The 21,560-nt window shown below is 42.2% G+C and overlaps 1 protein-coding gene across 3 annotated transcripts in view; it reads right to left on the minus strand.

Annotated features, from left to right (window-relative positions):
* Positions 1–469: 469 nt before the first annotated feature.
* The window catches only part of CACNB4 (calcium voltage-gated channel auxiliary subunit beta 4), a 226,703-nt gene continuing 205,612 nt past the window's right edge, over positions 470–21,560 (minus strand). For 2 of the 3 annotated variants that reach the window (XM_008138687.3, XM_008138688.3), the window contains exons 11-14: positions 18,773–18,924; positions 16,987–17,082; positions 3,402–3,587; positions 470–869 (exon numbers count right to left, since the gene is read on the minus strand). In XM_008138687.3, coding sequence (XP_008136909.1) covers positions 609–869; positions 3,402–3,587; positions 16,987–17,082; positions 18,773–18,924 — 695 coding nt within the window. In that variant the 3' untranslated portion in view covers positions 470–608. The remainder of the gene's footprint in view (positions 870–3,401; positions 3,588–16,986; positions 17,083–18,772; positions 18,925–21,560) is intronic. The other variant, XM_054722804.1, reaches the window with a different exon arrangement.

Here is a 21,560-nt window from a genome sequence, read left to right on the forward strand (position 1 = left end):
AAAAGCCATTTTGGAAACATTAACGTATATTAAAATGTGTATACATTCCAACTTTAAGTGTAAATTTAGCTCCCAGCAAATAAATACCATAGCTGGTTTTGGCTTCTATTGGTATTTTGATATCCTCATTAATCAGGTATTTTTTTCAGATTTTTTTTTTTAATGGATCTCCACATGCTCAAGTAGACTTTCTAGTCAATTCACCCAAATTCCAACAGGAATTGGTTTATAAATTGGTTCCAACTGGAACTGGTCATTTGGAATTTCCAGCATGGGAAATTATTTTATATGTGCCTTGATAAGTACCCTAAATTACAAATTGATGTGTCTACTAGTAAATCTAATGAAGAAAACAAAGGTACCGTTATGTAAATGTTGCACTTAAAAATATCTATATGATTGGGCATCTACTATCCATCTAGACTTAAGGGCATGATGTACTTTTTTTTTTTTTTTTTTGCCCCTTATTTAGCATCAAATGACAGCAGCCCATAAACACAGGAAATTCTGTGCTGTACTTGCCAAGTTAAGATGATTGGTTTATCCTAGCAGTGCTATGGCAAATTGTCAACAGATGAATTTTTTTGTTTTGTTTGCTTCTTGCAGACTCAAAGCCTATGTCGGGAGTCATGGCTATATCCCCCAGGTGATCCTCGGTTCCTATGGGGTTTGTAACTGTCCTGGTAGGAGTCAGGGTAATCTTCTTCCACAAGAGGATAATGATCTCGGCTATGCTGGGAACTGGAAGACAAGCGATTCCTGCTCTTCCGAGCCCTTTCATTGTGATAATTTTCATCAGAGGTCATTAGACTTCGTCTTTCAATGGGAGAGTTCTCTGTAGAATGGTTGCTGTGCCTCACACGCTGACTCTAAAAATATCAGATAGTTCATTGATTAAATAATGTCAGCCACATTCACCTAGACCACGTAAATGTATGTACAAACAGTAGGAGTTATACAATAAGATGCTGGATATCTGACTTAATGAAGAATTTTGATGCACAAGTGGTCTGCTCAAAATATCTCATTTTATTTATTTGGGACATATCATGCAAAGATGTCAAAGTGCTGATAGTTTATGAATTTAATTATATAATGCTGCATGATTCTGCTTCCTATTAAAATATAGAATTGAAAGTTAACTGTTGAATGGAACTCAATATATTTAGGGAGGCTTAACAACTCCAATTCTGTTGTAAAAGTGAGGATTATTTTACTATTGGGAAATAAAGTTCAGAATAGCATGATTAGTGCTCATAAAATAATGCATTTGTTTCTGTGCCCTACATAAAGGTAATATTCTTTCTGAAGGAGTATACACCAATTACGTAGCCAACTAATTGATACATTTACAAATCTTGCTTCCTCAACTAAAATGTCATGTAAAACTATCTTCAGATAAAAACTAAATTCCTCTAACATCATTAATTGAAATTATCTTCAGACATTTATTTAATGGCTCAGAAAATGTTATTCAACATTTTTCTTCAAATCATAGGAAAACACGTATCATAGCTGTGAGTACCTGCTTAGGTGAGTCACCTCAGTTAAGAAACAGGATCGTGATAAAACCAAAGACCCAGATACGTTTCCTCTAAAAGACACTCACCTTCACACAGAAGGAAACTCACTCAACAGTCACAGCCTGTGCCTTTAATCTCAGCCAGGGGTCTAGCAATTAAATGCCACGGTTACTAGGAGAAATAGGCCACCGGATAAAGGGCACCACATTAACTCAAGTGAAACTGGGAGAACCACTCTAGGGGGGTTTCTTAGAGATGAGAATCAAGAGTGTTATCTTTATAGATAAAGTGCAACATTTCATTTCTATGTACTCACAGAAGCACATTGCTTCATGCATCCACTTCTCATTTCACAATGTACAATTTGGAGCCAACCCAAATTCGTCAGTGGAAATGCCACACTCAGATCAGCACACAGGCAGTGAAACAAGGCAAGAAATAGTCCTGGTGCATACATATATACTGTATACAGAATATATGTATATTTTATAGTAGTACATTTCCCATGTTCGTGTCCAGCCTCAAAAGCTATTCATTTGTATGGCAGTTTTTCTGCTTACAAAGATGCAATTTTGTAGCAAAGCAATACTGTTATAATAGCACTTCAGAGAGTGCCATTCATCTCAGAGTTAACTCTACACGATCTTCAATTATGACTGTCATTATAACCCATTATTAGAGAACTAGTCACGATGCAAGAGGGCTCAATTGACTACCTGTTCCTCAGTCAGCTGGGGCTTTGGCCACATTCCAGCAGCTGCTTGATAAATGGTAAATAATAATGGATGTAGAAAGGCAGGATTCACTTTGTATCATTACCCTCTGGCTCCCACATCTAGCTCTGCATGCAGCACCAGAACATGGGGGAGAGAGAGAACTTGTGCTCGTCCCCAGCTTCTCTCAAGGACACTTGTCATAGCCACTGACCAAGGTGGGCCCCACGCACCCCCAAGAAAATCTGTCCCTGTTTCCAAACAGAGCAGTTCTACTTGTGTGCACAATCTAATGACCGGGCAAGCCAGAGGACCCCACCACCCATGGCGCAGGACTTGTTAAGAGCAGTCAGAAGGTCCATCTGTCCCCAAATCTTTGACTTAGCTTACTACTGTACAATCCTTAAGAAGTGACATGGAGAAATAACGCACAGCTGCATGGAGTAGGTGTTAAGTTTGCTGGCAGAGTCTGGGCATAGAGGGATTAAGTTACCTAAGTGAAGGCCATTATAAATGAACAGAGAGCAAAGTTCTAAAGAGAGGGCCACTTTCTGGGTCACTTTGTCTGGGATAGATCATCCTATCTAATGAAGAGGGAATATGTTAATTGACCATCACACCCTCACAAAGATGGCAGTGCCCACAGCCAATAAGGAGGAAATATGCTAATTGACTGCCATGCCCTCAAAGATGGCGACGCCCACAGCCACAAGATGGCGGTACTGCCAGGGCACCTGCCTCTGGTTCCCCCAGTCCCTTCAGCCCCCCAGCCGCCCAGGGCCAGCCCGAGGCACAGGTAACCAGGGCCAGCCGAGGCTTGAGCTGCCAGCAGTGGCAGCAGCAGAGGTGTGATGGGGGCATTGCTTTCCCCTGATTGCCAGGTCGCCTCCCGCGCCTGAGGGCTCCTGGACTGTGAGAGAGGGCAGGCTGGGCTGAGGGACCCCCTCTCCAGTGCATGAATTTTCATGCACCGGGCCTCTAGTGATTAAATAATAGTGGAGATTTTTTTTTATATATATATAATGCCTACACATTTTTTTTTTATATAATGCCTATGCACATTTCCTTCAGATTAAGGACAATCTCAGTTTCCATCCCAATCAAGTTCCCTATAGAATCTTAATCAAAGTTGGGTTGTAAAAGCACGAGTGGAAAGTGACAATACCTGTAACCCAGAAATCGCTGTGGGATATGGTGAGAGTGCTGTGGAGCCCAAATTCCTTCCAAGCAGCGGGGTCATAGGGGTGCTACTGGTTGTGTGGGTAGCACGCCAGTATGCCTCCAGGTACTCTCCCAGGTGTTCACACGCATCCTCCAGCTGGTTTTCATCCAATATAACATCAAACATTTCCTGCAAGAGGAATCCATTTCATTTATACTTCACGCTTTAGGCAATGAAACCTAAAATTCTACTCAATGCAGATCACAGCATTCCTAATATCCAGCAGCAAATATCAGATTCTGAGGGGGCGGTGCTGGCAGTTTCTTAAGTTAAAGTCGAGTGAAGAATTGCATAGGTAACCAGGTGCAAACTTGGACATTGACATAAAAATGGGAGTGCTCACTAAATATTTAGAGTTTTAATTATTTAGAAGAAAAAGATGAGGTAAGCATAAAGGAGTTATAAGTAGGATATAGTGAAAAGATAATGTATTCCCATCTGTATCCATATCTTCCTATAGAGTTGAATTAAACTTAGTTCGGAATATGAAAGAAGCAATTAATGCTACTGAAAGAGGAGTTCTAAAAATGTTTTGTACAATGGCCATGTCATTGGAATAAACATTTCATCCCCCCAAGTAACTACTAGTATGTTGAAGGGAATAACATTTACTTAGGTAATTTTCAGAATGTTGGTGAAAATGATGTTATCCGTCTCATGATAAAACAATATGAAAAGAAGATTTAGGATTAATACAAAAAGATCACATTACAGTGATTTCTGCTAACAGAAGATCATTGTGTGAAATTGTTTTAAAAAAGACAAAAACAAGGACTATTTCATTGCGGGAGGGGAGGGGTGTCACACAAGAAGTATGTGGTGTCCACGTTTCAGGCCTTAACAACTTCATCTGGCCTATAATCAAGAAGCATTCTTCTTCCCCAAGGAGCAGAGTGGCTCCTCTGTCACTGCAGTGTGATCGGGAACACAGACAGAATATCCCCAGGACACAGGTTCCCTGGAGGGACAGTCAGAAAACCATGGCAGAGAGAAAGGCCATTCCATAGGTAAGGGAAAGCATACCCCAGCCACCAACAGCTTTATCTGCACCTTCTCTCTCCCACCACCTCCTCCACCACCCACTTGCTTTTATTAGCTCTTTCTGACAAAACAAGAACCTCTCAGAGAATGAATCAAACCGGGTGACTGCCATCAGCACTAATGCTGCGGCTGGGTTGCAGGTTAATGGCAACTGGATGACTCTGAGTTTGTGGTGAGTCAACTGACTCGCTCATTAGTGTGAGGGCTTCTTGAAGCAGAAGTCACCATGGAAACCATCTCTCCCCCAACACTTACTATTTGAATGTTTTCATCATATTATTCTTTACTGAACATTTTGACCCTGAATAAGATGACTTCAATCCAAATCGACTGGTGTTTGAGAAGATTTAGCCAGTTTAACTCACGTGGAAACCTTTCCCTCCAAGAGCGTTTATTAGTAGATTTCAGATGGTTTTCTGCATGTTTTATTAATTTACCAAATATTTACTCAGCACTATTTTGTGCATGGCATTGTGGGTATACAGTGGCAAAGAAAACAGATAATATCCTTATGCTCAAGAAACATACAGTCTGGTGGGAGAGACAAGTATTAAAGTCCTTGAGAGTCTATGTCACTCTGGGACTTTAAGTTGAACAATCAAGAGACTGAGTCAGTTAATGTTTGGAGCTGCAGCTTTAAGTTCTGGATTTGGAAGGAGGCCCAGAGAGGCGTGTGAAAGTTGAACTGATGAGGGAGGGGAAATTATGAGTAAGCCAAAGAATTCTATCTGTAAAAGTAAGAGGAATAAAACAGATAAAGAGAAACAAAGACACAATGGGAGAAAGAAACCATATGGCCCATGAGAGACTGGGAAAACAGCTAGTTGCTATAGTTGCATGAATGTATATCCCTTCAATAAATCCCCTTTTCCACAAAAGTAACTTAAGAGAGTTTCTGTCTCTTGCAATTAAAAGCCCCTCCCCCATTAATGTAAAGTTCCAACAGTTACTTTACAAACACAGAATCTGAGAAGTGTCCATAATGCTCTGATAGAAACGCTGCACTTTCTGATAGCACTGCAGTGCGACCTTGAGTAGGACTAGAACCCCCCTACCCCAAAGAGCATGCTCAGCCTCGGACTGAGACAGGGGCACAGGAAGAAGAGGAAAGTGGCCACCACGGGGACACAGGACCACTCCGTCAGCCACTCCAGACTAAAGCTGGTAGCACATTCTAGACTCTATGTTGTTTGATGTTTGGTGTCAGCTATTCATATACTTTTGTTTATGTCAACTGTATAATTCAAATACATAGGCCTCACTCTATAATGTGGGTTTTCCCCAATGTGTAGTCTCAATAAGTCATTTTCTTGCTTTCATAAAGCCCCAAGTTAAAGAACCCTCCAGGGTCACCTGAACTGGGGCCCTGACTGTCACAGCCAGGATTGCAAAGCCCAGAGGGGGCAAAGGGAGGTAAGCGGCACCTATTGCAGAATGTTATTTGAATGAGGCTTATATCCACTTGACTGTCCCACACGTTACATCGTCATGGCTGCAGGTACAATTAAACATACACTTAATTACAAGTCACTTTAATACATAGACTTTGTCTACATCAGCACATGGATGCTTGCTTGAGACAATCATTTCTAGGAAACTATGCTAAAAAAGACAGCTATAGGACGCAAGATGCAACTGATTTCAGGTTTTCAAAAGCACAGAGGAAAGCAAATTTCAGCTTCTGTACGAAATACTGACATGTGACTTACTTTCAAGAAGAATTTTACAGACTATATATCTGTGACAATTTTTCTTTTGAACTGTTTAGGAAAATGATTAGACCAGTGTTAGAAAGTGAGAATAATAGGAAAAACAATTTAAATTATACATGAAATTCAAAGAGAAGCAGCCCAATGAATTATGCGAAACAGTTTTGCCTATTTTTTCATAAATGTAAAGGTTCAAGTCTAGTTAGCTTCTTACTGGGCAGCAGTGAGGCCTCCAGCGTGGGGTACAGATTCAGAGAGCTGCCTAATCAGCAGAAGAGGGTGTGAGTAATGTGACAGTCACGGGCCATGAATAGTTACCCACTCTGTGATGTCATGCCATCGGTGACTGCCCGAGATAAGGGTAATGCTGGGCTGTTTTCAAAGCACTACGGCAGCAAACACCTTTGACATCCAATGACAGTGATACTGTCTAATTAAGCTAGTCCTATATAATAAAAGGCTAATATGCAAATCGACCGAATGGCGGAACAACTGGTCACTATGATGTGCACTGACCACCAGGGGGAAGACGCTCAATGCAGGAGCTGCGCCCTGGTGGTCAGTGTGCTCCCACATGGGAGTGCCACTCAGCCAGAAGCCCTGAACTGGGCTCACAGCTGGAAAGCACAGTGGCGGTGGCGGGAGCCTCTTCGGCCTCTGCAGCAGCACTAAGGATGTCTGACTGATGGCTTAGGCCCGCTCCCTCCGTCAGTCAGACATCCCCCGAGGGCTCCCAGACTGCGAGAGGGCACAGGCCAGGCTGAGGGACCTCGCTCCCCCTCCCCAACCCCTACTGCACGAGTTTCATGCACCAGGCCTCTAGTTATTAATAACAGGGAAGGCCAAATATTACAGGCATGTCATTTGGGCAGCTTCATCAGGAAGTTAAAGCTTTATTTACACTTTCCAGGGAGCCACTAATCTATTCCCTGCAGATTGCTGGGGGAAGGGACTGGACAAGGGGGAGACAGACGAATGCCCAGTAAAGTTGGGGGGGATGAGCAAAGGTGCTTGCTGTCAGTCACACCTGGGAATAGGTCATGGTCCAGAATGGGTGTGGCCACTGTAAGGGTGTGAAATTTGGGATATTTAATCCCCTAAACAAAGGACCTCTCTCTTTTGTTGGTCTTGTGTTCTCAGTTGACTCCTGGCTTGTGGGGCTCTGGCATTCTCCCGTGTGGCCCACGGCCATGTAGATCCCCACTCACAATGGACTAATGAATGTAACTCGCCTGATGCTGAACTGGACCCGACGGCAACACAGAATGGAAACTCTGGACGGTGGCTTTGTTTTTAGCCTTACTAAAACCCTAGCTACGCTTCTTCCAGGACTGGAGTAAGGGAAATGGAACTTTGGAAGCACAGAGATGTAATTCCACAAATAAAAACCACCCATCCTCCTGTGGGAGTCTCAGAAAATTCTTTTTCTCGAGATATCATTAGGACTCCACCCCCAGCACTCAGTGGGGAAAGGGATACATCAACTTCCCCAATAACAATAGGACATTTCCTTCAGCTGAAATGGAGAGAAATAACGTGGCCACTGAAGTTCATAAGAAGTGAACAAAGGAGTCGAAACAAACCATTAAAAAAAATCAACCCTTTTCTGGATAAGCTCGTTCAGAAAAATTAAAAACTAAGGCTTTATAAGTGACAAGAGTGAAAAACATGCCTTTAGCTCATCCAGTGGTTCAGAGAACAAAAATGGTAGGAAAGAAGGAAAGGGAATGACGGAAGCTGAATAAAGTGGAAATGAAGATCTGCAGTGTCTTTTTATAAAAACTGTAAGTACTTAATGACCTTTCCAGCTATCTACTCACAGAGCATCAGAAACCTTCCCAGGGAGGGCACCTGAAGTAGGGCAGCCAGCCGTCTTATTTGCTCGGGACTGAGTGATCCTTGGGACTATCAATGCCCAAAGCTGGAAATCTGGGAAGAACTGCAATGGTGGGTCATCGGAGTTTTTACAGAAGACAGAGCACTTTTTAGGTCCTACATTGAGGACTGGAGTAGATTCCACTTATTTCTTTCACATTCTTTTGGGAGGGAAGACATAGAGAGGGAGTGGGCAAGTCTTTCTTTATAACTATGAAGCACATATATTTTCTAGCATAAAGGGGAGAATCTCACTAAGACTAACATAATTTCTAATATGTTTTATCTAGGAAATTGCTACTGAACATTTTAAATAAAAAGTTTATGAAACTTAGAAGTTATTTTTGCAGTTGAATTGTAACTTTTTTTAAAAAAAAGTTGGTGCCTTGCTGAATATTATCTACTTAGGAGGTTAAATATATGCAAACTCTTCCATTATCTAAGCATTGCTTTACATTTATTTATTGTACATATATAAAACCCCAGGTGGGACAACTTTCCTATTTCTAAGTGGAGAAAGAAAGAATAGGGATGAGAATACATTTATTTCTTTGCTATTGAAATATAAAGATCCTGAAACTGCTGCCACCATTGAGAGAGAGAGAAAAAAAAAAAGACTGCCAAATATCATTTAGTAAAATGAAATGGCTGAATGGTCAACATGTAATGCTGATTACAAAATAGCCAACCAGCGTTTCTTTCATATCAAAACTACATTCTTTTTTAAAAAATATATATTTTTATTGATTTCAGAGAGGAAAGGGAGAGGGAGAGAGAGATAGAATCATCAATGATGAGGGAGAATCATTGATTGGCTGCCTCCTGCATGCCCCCCACTGGGGATCAAGCCCCGCAACCCAGGCATGTGCCCTTGACCAGAATCAAACCCAGGACACTTCAGTCCGCAGGCTGATGCTCTACCCACTGAGCAAAACCAGCTAGGGCTCAAAACTACATTCTTTATATTACTAACGCTTTTTTTAAGTCCTGAGTCAACTAGTAATAGGAAACTGGACTGTGAGTTAAAGGGATTTTCCAAGGTTACAGGGGTGGGAACCTTTTTTCTGCTGAGGGCCATTTGGATATTTATAACATCATTCACGAGCCATACAAAATTATCAACTTAAAAATGAGCCTGCTATATTTGGTCAAACGTTTCATTAACTCACCCCCAATGCCTTGGCAGGGCCAGAGCAAATGATTTTGAGGGCCTTATAGGGCCCACAGGCCAGATGTTCCCCACCCCTGGAGGAGGTCTACCAACATTATGGGGCTCTAGCAGTTTCCACTTCAATGAGCTAAATTGGAAAGACAATCAGGATTCTTGCCACTATTTGCTGGGGAAAACATGAGGCAAAGAACATTAGAACATTAGTGACCTTGAGCCCTTCTAGCTTCTCTCTTTAATAATCTGTGACGTTCATTATGTACCCAAGCACTTTTCCTCACCACACTGCTCCATTCTGTCCATCCTTATCCTTCAAAGATTATAACAAGCCCAACCAGTGTTATCGTCTGCAGAAAAGGCATCCAATGTTTTTAAGTTCGTATTAATCCAATGCTATAAGTCGGCACTGGTGGGAGTGAGCTATTCCTAACTCCAGACACCCAAGTTGGGTGGCTGAGTCCTAGCAGCAAGCATAGTCTCCTTTGGACCGAGAGAAACAAGATCCCACGTGGCCTTGTTTCATGAAGGAAACATCTGAAACCTATTACTCTCTTTTTCAAAGGCAGTTAAAGGTTCAACTACGAACATCCAGAGGCTCCGTAATAATGAACGCACCAGTGGGGAAGGCACTTCAAATAGATGGGTGAGTCCATCCGGTCCTAAATAATTTAAGCAAAATGACTATAAGAGGGCCATGGAAAATGACTACTTCGATAGGAATACGATCAAGGATACTGGGCACTATCATTCGCTTCGGAGTTCTTGTGTTTAATAGAATAAATCTGAGTCCATTCAGCAATGGAAAATAAAGGATGATAGACGAGAACTACTATGGTTGCTGTAATGTTAGAAGTTTGCAAGACTGTGGAGGAGATGAGCTCCCCTATGGCAGAGAGAGCGATCAATGGCATTTTACACGCACGAAAAAACTTAACATAGCTCAAAGAGCCTGCGGGTCAGCTTCTGGTAACACAAGCCAGCTTGTAACTAAGCAGGATCAAAGGATTACATTTCATTTATAGATTCAATTGTCTGCCTATCTGCTTTTCTCACCAGGCATTATGTAGCTCGCATAGTACTGGGGCAATCTGAACTTCGGCCTTCTTAAAATGTACTATTTTCAAATTCTCTGACAAGGAAATGGGTATAATACCTGGTAGAAGCCAAATGAAATCTAACAATATAGTGTACAGATGTATATTATAAATGCAAATTCAGCTGGCTCATATAAAAAAGTCTATATGAAAGGGGCTCTGGGTCCTAATCCAGTGGTCGGCAAACTGCGGCTCGCGAGCCACATGCGGCTCGCAAGCCTCGGTTTGCCGCTCTGTTGACTAATGAGTTTGCCGACCACTGTAATCGCATAGGCCCTTTTCTGCCTGCATCCCACCTTTTCTTCTGTGAAACCAGAGTGGGCATAAAGGAAAGCCCCCCTCTTCCAGAGAACTGTTCAGGAGCCCATCCTCCCAGCTCGTCTTTCTGTCTGTGGCAGATCAAAAATGGCCACCAATTTTTTGACACTTTTATGTCAAGATGGACAGTGTGTCCTCTCTCCTTGAACCTGGGCAGCCTCTGTGACTCCTAGCAGAAACCCATGGAAGTGATGCTGTGTCAGTATCTAAGCCCAGTATCTAAGCTTGAGATAGCGGAATACTTGCTCTTGGAGCCCTGGGAGCTGCCATGTACGAAGCGCATATCCCTGCTGAGGAGATCCCATGGAAAGTTCCTAAAACCACACCGAGAGGGAGAGGAGCCGGCTGGGCCCAGCCCTCCAGTCATCCCTGCTAAGGGACCAGGTCAGCCGCGCAGCTGAATCCCACCAGCTCACCTGGTGGTTGGTTGAAATCAGTAAGTGTTGGGGTAGATTTTTGCACAGTAATAGAAAACTAGAACAGCCATAGCTAAAACAGTCATAGATAACTAGAACTAATAAATAACCAGTTGTTTGGACAGAAACAGATAACTAGGACTTTGTCCTAGATGGAACAAGGGTGGCAACTTTGTTGGGCTGATTACATGGAGCCTGCCTCCTGCTCCTATAAACCAAGTTTGACGGGAACATTCCAATTCCTTTACACATGGTCCATGCGGCTTTCCTGCTACAGAGGCAGAGTTGAGTAGTTTGGCGAAGAAGACCAAATAGCCCACAAAGCCTAAAATACTTACTATTTGACCATTTACTGAAAAGGTTTTAGAAGAAGCCTTACCCAGGAAACAGGGGAAGCAGAGTTTGCCACCCCAAAATATGCCTTTTTGGGATATTGATTATTTTAAGCTAGTTATTTTTAAGACACTAAATCCTTAAACTGCCCCTTAACTGCCTAAAAGGAATTTAGATAGAGGACCAGCTCCAGGAAGGCAAGTATCCTCACAGATAACTGCAGTTTAACGTAAATCAGGTGAGAGGGACAGGGAGGAACCCAGCAAGGCCCATTTGATCCAAGCCCTCTCTGTGTCCCATTGTTGAAGATGCTCCAGCAAAAATTTATTTGCCAAACATTTGCTTCTCCATCTTCATATGAAGTCCCAAACCACATCCACCACCCCCCTCCCTACCCCTAATAAGACACACGTATTTCCTCTAGTAATTATTAGGAATAAATGTTAAACTCATTCTCATAGAAAGATCAAATTAGTAAAAAACAAGTTCAATTCACCTACATGTATCTCAAGAAATAACTTACTGAGAATTCTTATAACATTATTATCCCAAACTTGTGCATATATTAATCTCATCCAGTGGTTCTCAACCTGGAGTGACTTTTTCCCCCTAGGGGGCATTTATCACACTTGAGGGTTGCTAATGGCCAGAGATGCCACTGAACATCTCACAACACACAGGACTTCCAACAAAAAATTATCCAGCCTAAAAAAGTAATAGTGCTGAGGTGGAGGAACCCTGACCTAAATCACTCTCTAATCCATGAGATGTATCGCCTACCAAATTGTTTGCCAAGAGTTGACTTAACAAACTGTAATCTTATTAGTCTGTATACTCTTTGAAGGCAAGAACATGCTATTGTATCCCTCACACCTTGTAAGGTACCAACCTAATGCTTAACTAATGTTTGCTGAATGTATTTTAATTCTTGCCAAGAGGGTTAACTGCAGTTGAGCCACATGGAACTGAGGTGACTAAGTATTTGGAGTCTGTGTGGTTTAACCACCTGGAGACATGGAGACCATGTCCTCAGACATGCCCACATGGTTGTTACTGTTGAAACTAGCTAGTTATTAGTATTAATGATAGGAAGAAAACAAAGGGAAGGCCAGACATTCACGGTCATCCAGGCAGCTTCACCAGGAAGCTGCAACTTTACTCTCCCCAGGGCACCACCAGTCCATTCCCTGCAGATCACTGGGGGAAAGACTGGACAAAGGGGAACATGGGTGCATGGGCAGTGAAGTCGGGGTGATGTAGGGAAGGTACTTCCCTGTCTGTTTAACCTGAAATCAAAGATAACTGGCTAGAGGGGGTAGGACCACTGCAAGCCTGAGAAATCTTAGAAGGTTAAAATCGGCATGTAGACAAAGGAATTCTCTCTCTCTTGTTCCTCTGGCTTTGCCCCTGCTTTCTTGCACTCACCCATGGCCCCCCCCCGCCATAACCATGTAGCCCTAGAAGCTGCATGGCCCACGGCCATGTGCACCCCACACGTAATGGATGATAGCTGGAAATACAAGCTAAGCTAGCCTGATGCTGGACTGGACTGTGCAAACATGGATTAGACATTCTGGGCAATGGCTGTAATCCTAGCTCTGCTAAGGACACAGCTGGACTTATTCCGTGATGGGACAGAGGGAGAGGGGACCTTGGAAACTCAGAAGTCTGTCTCATGCAAATAAATATTACTTATTCTCCCAAGCGAGTCTCAGAAAATTCCTTTTCTCATAACATTGCAGGAAGCCTACTGCCACCAGCAACAGGTTGGGGCATGGAGAGCGCCCCGCCAATACCAGGTGACTGTAGAAATTTCTGATCTGAATGATGCTCTGAACCAATGAAGATATCATCCGACTTGATGTATCTCATACTCTCCTCTTCCCTGGGCTCCAGAGCCCACATGGGTTCAATAATATCTCTATGCTGGCCACTTTCAAAAGTAGAATCAGAGTCTTGGAGTCAAGCAGGAATGGTAGATACAATGTCTGTATCTTAGATAGCCTACCATATTCATAGCCTTCACCAGAGGAGATTCCTTTCACACTATTTCTGACATCTGTTCACACAGCCCACTCCACCCTCACCCCTGAGACAAGGAGCCACTACTTAGAAAGCCTGCCTATTGTTTTCAGTATTTGCATTTGGGCGGACTTGTGAAATGCCTTCCTCTTAGTGGGTCAAAGTGACCAGTGCCAAGTGAAATTAGACAGGCCTAACTGCTCTCAAGTCCACTCAAACCTGCTCCTGGAAACTCCCACTGACCTCAGCACCACCTCTGGGCCTCGCAGAACCAGCCTCCCTCACAGTGTGGAGCTTTCTACATTTGTGAAGATAGACATGGCAAGCAAGTTTCGAGATACTAATCTGTGTTTTTCCTTTTGTATTTTCTCCTGTTCTTGTCTACCATTCAAGCAGGTGGCAGGCTCTGTTCTCCCTTGTCTGGCGTGGGGTGGGGGTGGAAAGGATGGGGGTCGAGGCAGGAAATTGCCAGCTCTCCATTCCCCCTCCCTCCCCCGCTGGGTTTTGTTTCCCAAAAGCCTAAATGGGTTGGAGAGATTTTGCTAACTACCTCTGGAAACAAAAGAAAGTGGGGGTGCTTTTAGTACAACCAAAGCAGAGAGGAAATTCCTTTAATAGCAACAAGAGGGGAAGAGAGGAAGACACCTCCCCTCCCTCAGAGAGAGAGAAAAGGGAGTCCCTTGCCAATGTCCCAGAGAGGAGGGGCTGTGTGTCTCCCTGCCTTGCCAGAGATGCCCTGTTCCACATGAGAGCTGATGCAGCAGAGCATCCTTCCCTGAGGATCACATGCACCCGGTGAATGGTTTTCAGGCTTGGAACGCTCCCCCTCACTCCCTTCAACTTCCTCACCAACCCACCCTTATGACTTGGCTCTTTGTTCTGCTCTGGATTAGGGTGGCTTCAAGCATAGATAAATATCCTGCCTGCCCAGTGGGATGGGGTAAAAAGAGAAAATGGACTATTTCTTGCGTGCATGTCCACGTTGGGGATCAGAGATTCAGCTACATCACACAGCTACGTGTAAGGGTAGAGTGGCATGGTGGACAGAAGTTAGAGTCAGACAGATCTAGGATTGGATCTTGGGGCACATTTACTAATTCCTACCTCCAACAGGTTTCTTAACCAGGGACTGAGCTTTCTCCTCTAGAAAGTGAGGATAATGTTATTCACTAGGGCAGTCATAGAGGCGCATGCTCGGATTTCCCCTTGAGTTGGAACCTGCCATGATGAGTGTAGGCAGCAGACAAACTTGGGTTGCTGCACCTTCAGCATCCAGCACAGCATTCAAACTGAGGCCCTGCTCCCCAGGCTGCTGCTGCCTGTCGATGCCGGAGCGCATGAGGGGGACTAGAGCTGGGATATTTCTCCCAACACAAGACTCCTCTAACAGGCAACCTTTTCTCTGGGGAGCCACATCTAGGTGACTGAGATGTCTCAAGGCTGCATCACAGTCTGAGGCTCCTCCTACTCATTCTCCTTCCTTCCCCCTCTCCCTTCCCAGGGCCAGACCTGCAGCAGGTCTGAAGGCTCTCCTTCTTGGTTCCCTTTAATCTCACATAGGCATTTTCTCAATCAATCTGCACTTCTAATTCCATTTAGGTCTCTGCTTCCCAGAAGACCCCAACTGATGAGATTATCCTCATAAGATTGTTCTAAAAGTTGGAAACAATAGCACAGCTCCTGGCTTTTGGTTGCTGATCAATAAAGGTCAGCGTCCTTCTTCAGGGTAATTCATTCTTCTCTATTTGCTCAGTGCTTCAATCATATATTCCACTGTGTACGTGGGCTTCATCAGTAGACAGTGTGAAGTTAGACTTCTTAACATAGCACTCCAGACTCCAAGTTATCCAAATTATCTGCAGGTAGGTAACCAAGTGTGTGTGTTACGTGTGTGTGTGTGTGTGTGTGTGTGTGTGTGTGTGTAGTTCGGTGAGGTTGTGAGGGGAGGAAATTGATTTTGGAACCAGATAAATCATAAATCTAATACTAATTTGCTGTGTGACCTTAGAGAATAATTTCATCTCTCTGTCTTCAGTTGCCTCACTTATGGGGATAATGCTGCTTATCTTACTAGGTAACTATGAGGATTAGAGATAATCTATTACTCTTATTGCATAAATATCATTAATACTCTTATTGTATAAATACCACTAAATACTTATTGTGGGCCTACTATGATAGGCGCTTGAGATACAATAGTAAACCAGGTGGGCACAGATCCTTACAGAGCTTGACAGGTTAGGCATGGCACAGCGCAAGTGCATCCAGTAATTATAACAGAAACGCTTAGATGGTGCTCATCATGTGCCAGACATGTTCTAAGAGCTTCACCACATACTCACTCATTGAGTCTTTACACAAACCCAATGAGGAAGGTATATGCCGAAGATTACATAATTAGGGATGTAATCCTAGTGTGGATTAGAGTGGACTTGAACTCAGGCAATCTGGCTCTAGAGTCTGTACTTTTTATTTTTAATCTTCACCCATGGACAGAGAGGAAGGGGGAGAGACAGAGAGAGAGAGAGAGAGAGAGAGAGAGAGAGACAGAGAGACAGAGACAGAGACAAAAAGAGACAGAGACAGAGAGACATCAATTGGCTGCGGGAATTGGACTTGCAACTCAGATATGTGCCTCAACTGGGAATCAAACTGGCAACTGTTCTGTGCGTGGGACAATGCTCAACCAACTGAGCCGTTTGGCCAGGCCATCGTCTGTGCGCGGTAAACATCTGAATTGAATTTTAAGCTTCTTCAGAGCATCAACAATCCTTACATGAGTATAAATCTAGTGAATCAAATCAGTAGGAAAAAGTTATTTCCTTTAGAGAAACACGGGCACAGAAATAGTAAGTCAGCTGGGCAGGTGTAGACACTGATCAACCACTGGTGACCCACATGATAGCTGTCACCTCCCCCCACCCCCTCCCACCATTTGCTTGGCTTCCAACTCAGCAGCTGTTTCCTGGCAATGGCACTAGGAGAAAAGTTGCCATAATATGGCTTTTCACCTTACTTAACCCTGACCTCTTCATCTGCTCTCGCCACAGGGCTCTCCTAGTTCCAATAAATTCTCAACCATTGATGCCATAACCTTTTATGCCTATCAGAACTTTTCAGGCAGCAAAGAAATGGAAAGTCAAATCAGTAGGTTTTCTTTTCATAAAAGCATACACATTGACTCAGCAGTTTGCTGAGTATTGGCCAGGTAAGGACATCGGACATGGGACACTAAGTTCGTTTTTTTATGACATGACAGACACCACCCAGTTCTGGATGCCTGAGTGTAGCCAACAGGGCAGCATCCGTTTGTTCCAAGAAATTCTTCAGGTTTATGATAACATACCACCCTCACCATCATTCTAGAATAAAAACGACAATGCTAATGTAAAAAGAAACACTACCCTCTCCTAACTCAGTGGTCGGCAAACTGCGGCTCCCGAGCCACATGCGGCTCCCGAGCCGCGGTTTGCCGCTCTGTTGACTAATGAGTTTGCCGACCACTGTCCTAACTAATCAAGAATGATTAAGACCAAAAATGGTTGTACTTACTGGAGGGCACTGTGCAAGTTTATCAGCCGCCACCAGTTGCACATTTAAGTGTTTGCTTTGGGACTTCCCTCTAGATTTGATCAACCGCTGTAAGACCTGATGGAAGAAGACACAGAGCTGAGATACCGTCAATGAGTGGACAGAAAACCAAATAAGCCAAGGCCCCTTTTAATAGTCTGTTTGGCACTGAGCATGAATAGAGAGAAAATACAAAGCGACAGATCACACATATCAACTCTGCGATGACATCATGACACTGACTTTCACTTATAATGGATTTGATATGTTCATCCTATTTTCGCTCCAGGTGAGGTCTGGGTGGGATCTTGAGTTCCCACCCTAGATTTTACCCAGAGATTTCAAAGAGGGTCCTGCAAAAGTAGAGGAACTGATCTGTACCGGATCATTTATGTCCAAATTCAATTGTCATATTTTGGTTCACTATCTCAATGTCAGATAAACATCAGAGTCATTTATATATACTGGGTCCTTTTGTCAATAGTAATAATTGAGGCATCCCAGTTTAATTTTACATTGATGATTTCTTGATAGAAAGCTAAGCAAAACATTTGGCCACATATAACCAGTGATATATCTGACTTTTGAGCACTGCTATAACTGCATTTTGCCATATACTCTACTCTCCTTTAACATTTTTTTTTTTTTTTTTTGGCTGAAACAGGACCCTCTCCCAAAAATAGTACCAGTGTACTATGATACTTCAGCACTATGGCTACCAGAACCCCAGTTGCTGCACTTGTGAACCCACGGTGACTGGGGGTGACCGGGACAGGGGCTGAGAGGGGTTGAAATCTATTGCACTGCAGCGAAGGGTGCTTCAAATTTCAATCCATCCTAACGCTCCCCCAAAGGTCCTGGCTTGGTTTGGACAAGCTCATCCTGCGCAGAACCGGTGCCAGAGATGGAAGGCCGAGGACATCCGAAGGGCTGGGGGAAAGCCCAGCTTCTGGAGGCATTCTCCACCCATGAGAGGAGACTACGGCTCTGGTTGGACGTTGAATTGGCATTAAAATGAACTCTTGGAGGCACTGAAAAAAAAACTATTAAGGTAGTACCTCCCCAAGGGCATGTATTTTATAATCACTTTTTATATTATCAACAGTTTTAAAAAATGAAAGAACACCCAAATCAAAAGTGACCAATTTGAGGCTGTCTCACTTTCATTTTTCTCTCCCCTGGTGGCCTGAAGATACATGGTAAATATCCCATGTGCGTAATCACAGAATAATTATGTTCCTTGAAGAATCCAACCTAAGCACAAGTGTAAGGGTCTGCAATGTTTCCATAAGACATTTTATATGGTGATGTTTGACTTTATGTATGATAAATCTAGATACCTTCCCGGAACCATGTACTCTCTCAACTGGGGAGAGAATATAGGTGATACAAGAATCAATATTACCCAAGAAATTTACCAAAATAGAACCCAAAGTCTCTGAAAAGCCAGTTTACTTTTCCTCACCTTTCTTAGTTTTTCTTTCTCTTATATTCCTGCATAACTGCCACAATAGACTCTGAGCTTTTTGAAAAGGGCTTGTACCAGAATCCCATGATTTGTTTTGTTAATCTAGTATGAATTCAAGTTCATGTCACCCACTGAAAAGTTCTCCCTCAGAATTTCTAGAACCTTTACAAACTGTGGGAATTCAAACTGTGCTCATTAACAAAAGGTTTACACAACACATTCTCCTCGCACATGGACAAAAAAGCACAGAGGAAAAAACAAAAGAGCTGCTAAACCTTAAGCTGGAGATGAGCTAATTACCTTTGGAGATGAGACTTTTACGTGAACAATAATTGGTGCTAAAGAAGTCTTTATAAGTTGTGCTGGGTGATTGATGGTGTCTGCATCAAGAACAACCAGTTGCAAAGATCTTGCCAACTCAAAGATTCTTTCAATTTCACTTTGTACTTCCGCTAAAAAGAGAAATAATAAATAACAAGTCATGGTTATTTTTTTTTAAATTAGTTCTTATATTTAAAAATATATAGTACCCCTCTTTCAGATGTTTGTCTATATTGAAAAACAGAACATTTGGAATTTACATATTCTGACCTAACTTAAGATCTTTTCTAAAGAGAGAGAAATGGTTTGAGTTTTGCATAAAACCAAACAGTAGAAAATTTGAGATGGCTCTCTTGATTTGCTTCTTACTTACACTCACCCTAATATTTAGCTATATATACAACTATTTTTTGTTTGTTTACTTGTTTTTAACCGAGGACATGTTTTTTATTGATTTTAGAAAGAGAGGAAGGGAGAGAGGGGGAGAGAGAGAGAGAGGGAGGAAGGGAGGGAGAGAGAGGAAGAGGGAAAGAAAGAAAGAGGGAGAGAGAGAAAGAAAGAAAGAAAGAGAAAGAAAGAAAGAAAGATGGTCTCCCATATGCACCCTGACTGGGGATTGAACCCATAACCTGGGCACGTGTCCTGACTGGGAATCTAACCTGCTCCCTTTTGGCATATGGGACAACACTCCAACCAACTGAGGCATACCAGCAGGGCATAGCTATGTTAATTTTGATTGTTGCTTTGCCTAAAGAAATTTATTTTAGCTATAGCAGCTGAAACCACATTCAGGAAACAACTGAGACACATATACAGAGCATCTCATAGAAAGCAACTTGCATTGAAATATTTTTACCAGTGATCAACTTATATATTAATATTTTATAGATCTCCTTTTTAAAAATCCCACAATTCACCTGTTTTTACTGATGTACATATTTTTGTATCCCTGATTGAATGTTCTATGTCTAATCTTATAACTAGCATATTGCTAAGTCTTAATTTAAGTATTAAGGCCAGTGGACTGTTCTGAGGCAAAATTATCCTATTACTTTAAAAAACTAAGATCAAATATATTAAAATGTTGCAATGCATCTAGATGCAAATCTATTTGGTGGCTGTAATAGCCAAGTTATCCAAATCCATGAGTGAATCTGCTCAAACAAAAAAATTAGTTTTTGTCAATATCTAAAGCAATCCAGATATTTTTTAAAAGCAAAACAGGTTATCCATAAAAACATAATGTGGCTTTCTGAAATACAAAAAAGACTTTTAAATATATATATATTTATATATTTTATAAATCATCTAACTTATTGGGTCACGTCCAAGTCTGAATTAGACTAATTTTCAGAGAGATGATCTTGTTTTGCTTTTTACCTTTTCTTTTGAGCTTCAGGTGTGACCTCACAATGTTGTAATTTCGTCCAAATTACAGAGTAGACAAAGCTAGCTAATTTAAATTACTTCAAAGGTGGCCTAGAAAAGGTGGTTCTGCTCTAACCATCCTCACTGAAAAGGGCTTGTGCCAGAATCCCATGATTTGTTTTGCTAATCAGTATAAATTCAAGTTCATGTCACCTACTGAGAAGTTCTCTCTCCCACAATCTAATGGATTGACAAGGAGTGTGGGGTCATGAATGCTCAAAACTGTCATGTAACTCTATTTTCTTGGGCTTTGCCTAAAAGCATAAACTTTTTATTTTCCACAGAATCACTGATGCATCATCTGTATTAGACATTTGTTTTTAATATTATTTAATACTTATGGCTTAAAAGGTTTCATGTTGTAAAGAATTTGGACAATTGGGCTTATTTGCAACATTTTTCTGAAATTACATTCTACATTTGTTATAGTAATAACAGCATACCTGTCCCTTTTTTCTCACATCAGAAACAGTTAAAAAAAAAAAAAGATTTTTCTTATGAGAGAAGTTTAAAAACTAAATTGTATTTTTATTGTAGTAAATTTCAGCCTCAGGCTGTTGGGGTATATTCTTCATTTGTTGTTTTCATTAAACTGGCTTAATGTTAACTCCTGGCCAGGGCTATGCTAGAACAAGTCTATATTGCTTTAATTTTCAAATCTGAAAACAATATTTTCTGAAGTAGCAAAAAGGCAGTGACGCAAACTAGACTGCTCCGGTTCAAGGAACCCTCGAGGCACTCTGAGTCTCTGTGTAAATACCTCAGAAATGCCGTGGCCTGATTTCCTCTGCACCAGCAATGATGTCAGTGTGGTTTCTGACAGGTGCAGAGGGCAGGCACACCTGCTTGACTAACACTAAACCCTTGGGCAATGGGCACTCTGTCATGAGCAGAGAGGTCGGGCAGAGCCAGCCAGGAGGTTGCAGAGAGCCACACTATACACTGCTGTAGGTCCAATATTTGGATAATACGTATACAGAATGCAATCAATAAATTATATGTGTGAGGAAGAGAAATTATCTACATAGCTAATTTTCTTTTATATGTTTTTATTGATTTTTTTTTTAAAGAGAGAGAAACATCCAACAGTTCCACCCCGACCAGGGATCTAACCCACAACCTGGGTATGTGCCCCGACAGTGAATGGAACCGGCTACCTTTTGGTGCATGGGAGGACAACTCAACCAACTGAGCAACTGAACCACACTGGCCAGGGCAACATAGCTAATTTTCTTAAGGAAAAACTTTAACCAAATCCAACAATCTTGACTACCCAGGCTAATTCTCAGAAGGGTTCCAATGGAAGTTTCCTCGTGATCTCATTTCAGACAAATGGAGC

The sequence above is a fragment of the Eptesicus fuscus genome, chromosome 11 (genome assembly GCF_027574615.1).
Source record: "Eptesicus fuscus isolate TK198812 chromosome 11, DD_ASM_mEF_20220401, whole genome shotgun sequence".
Classification (NCBI taxonomy): domain Eukaryota; kingdom Metazoa; phylum Chordata; class Mammalia; order Chiroptera; family Vespertilionidae; genus Eptesicus; species Eptesicus fuscus.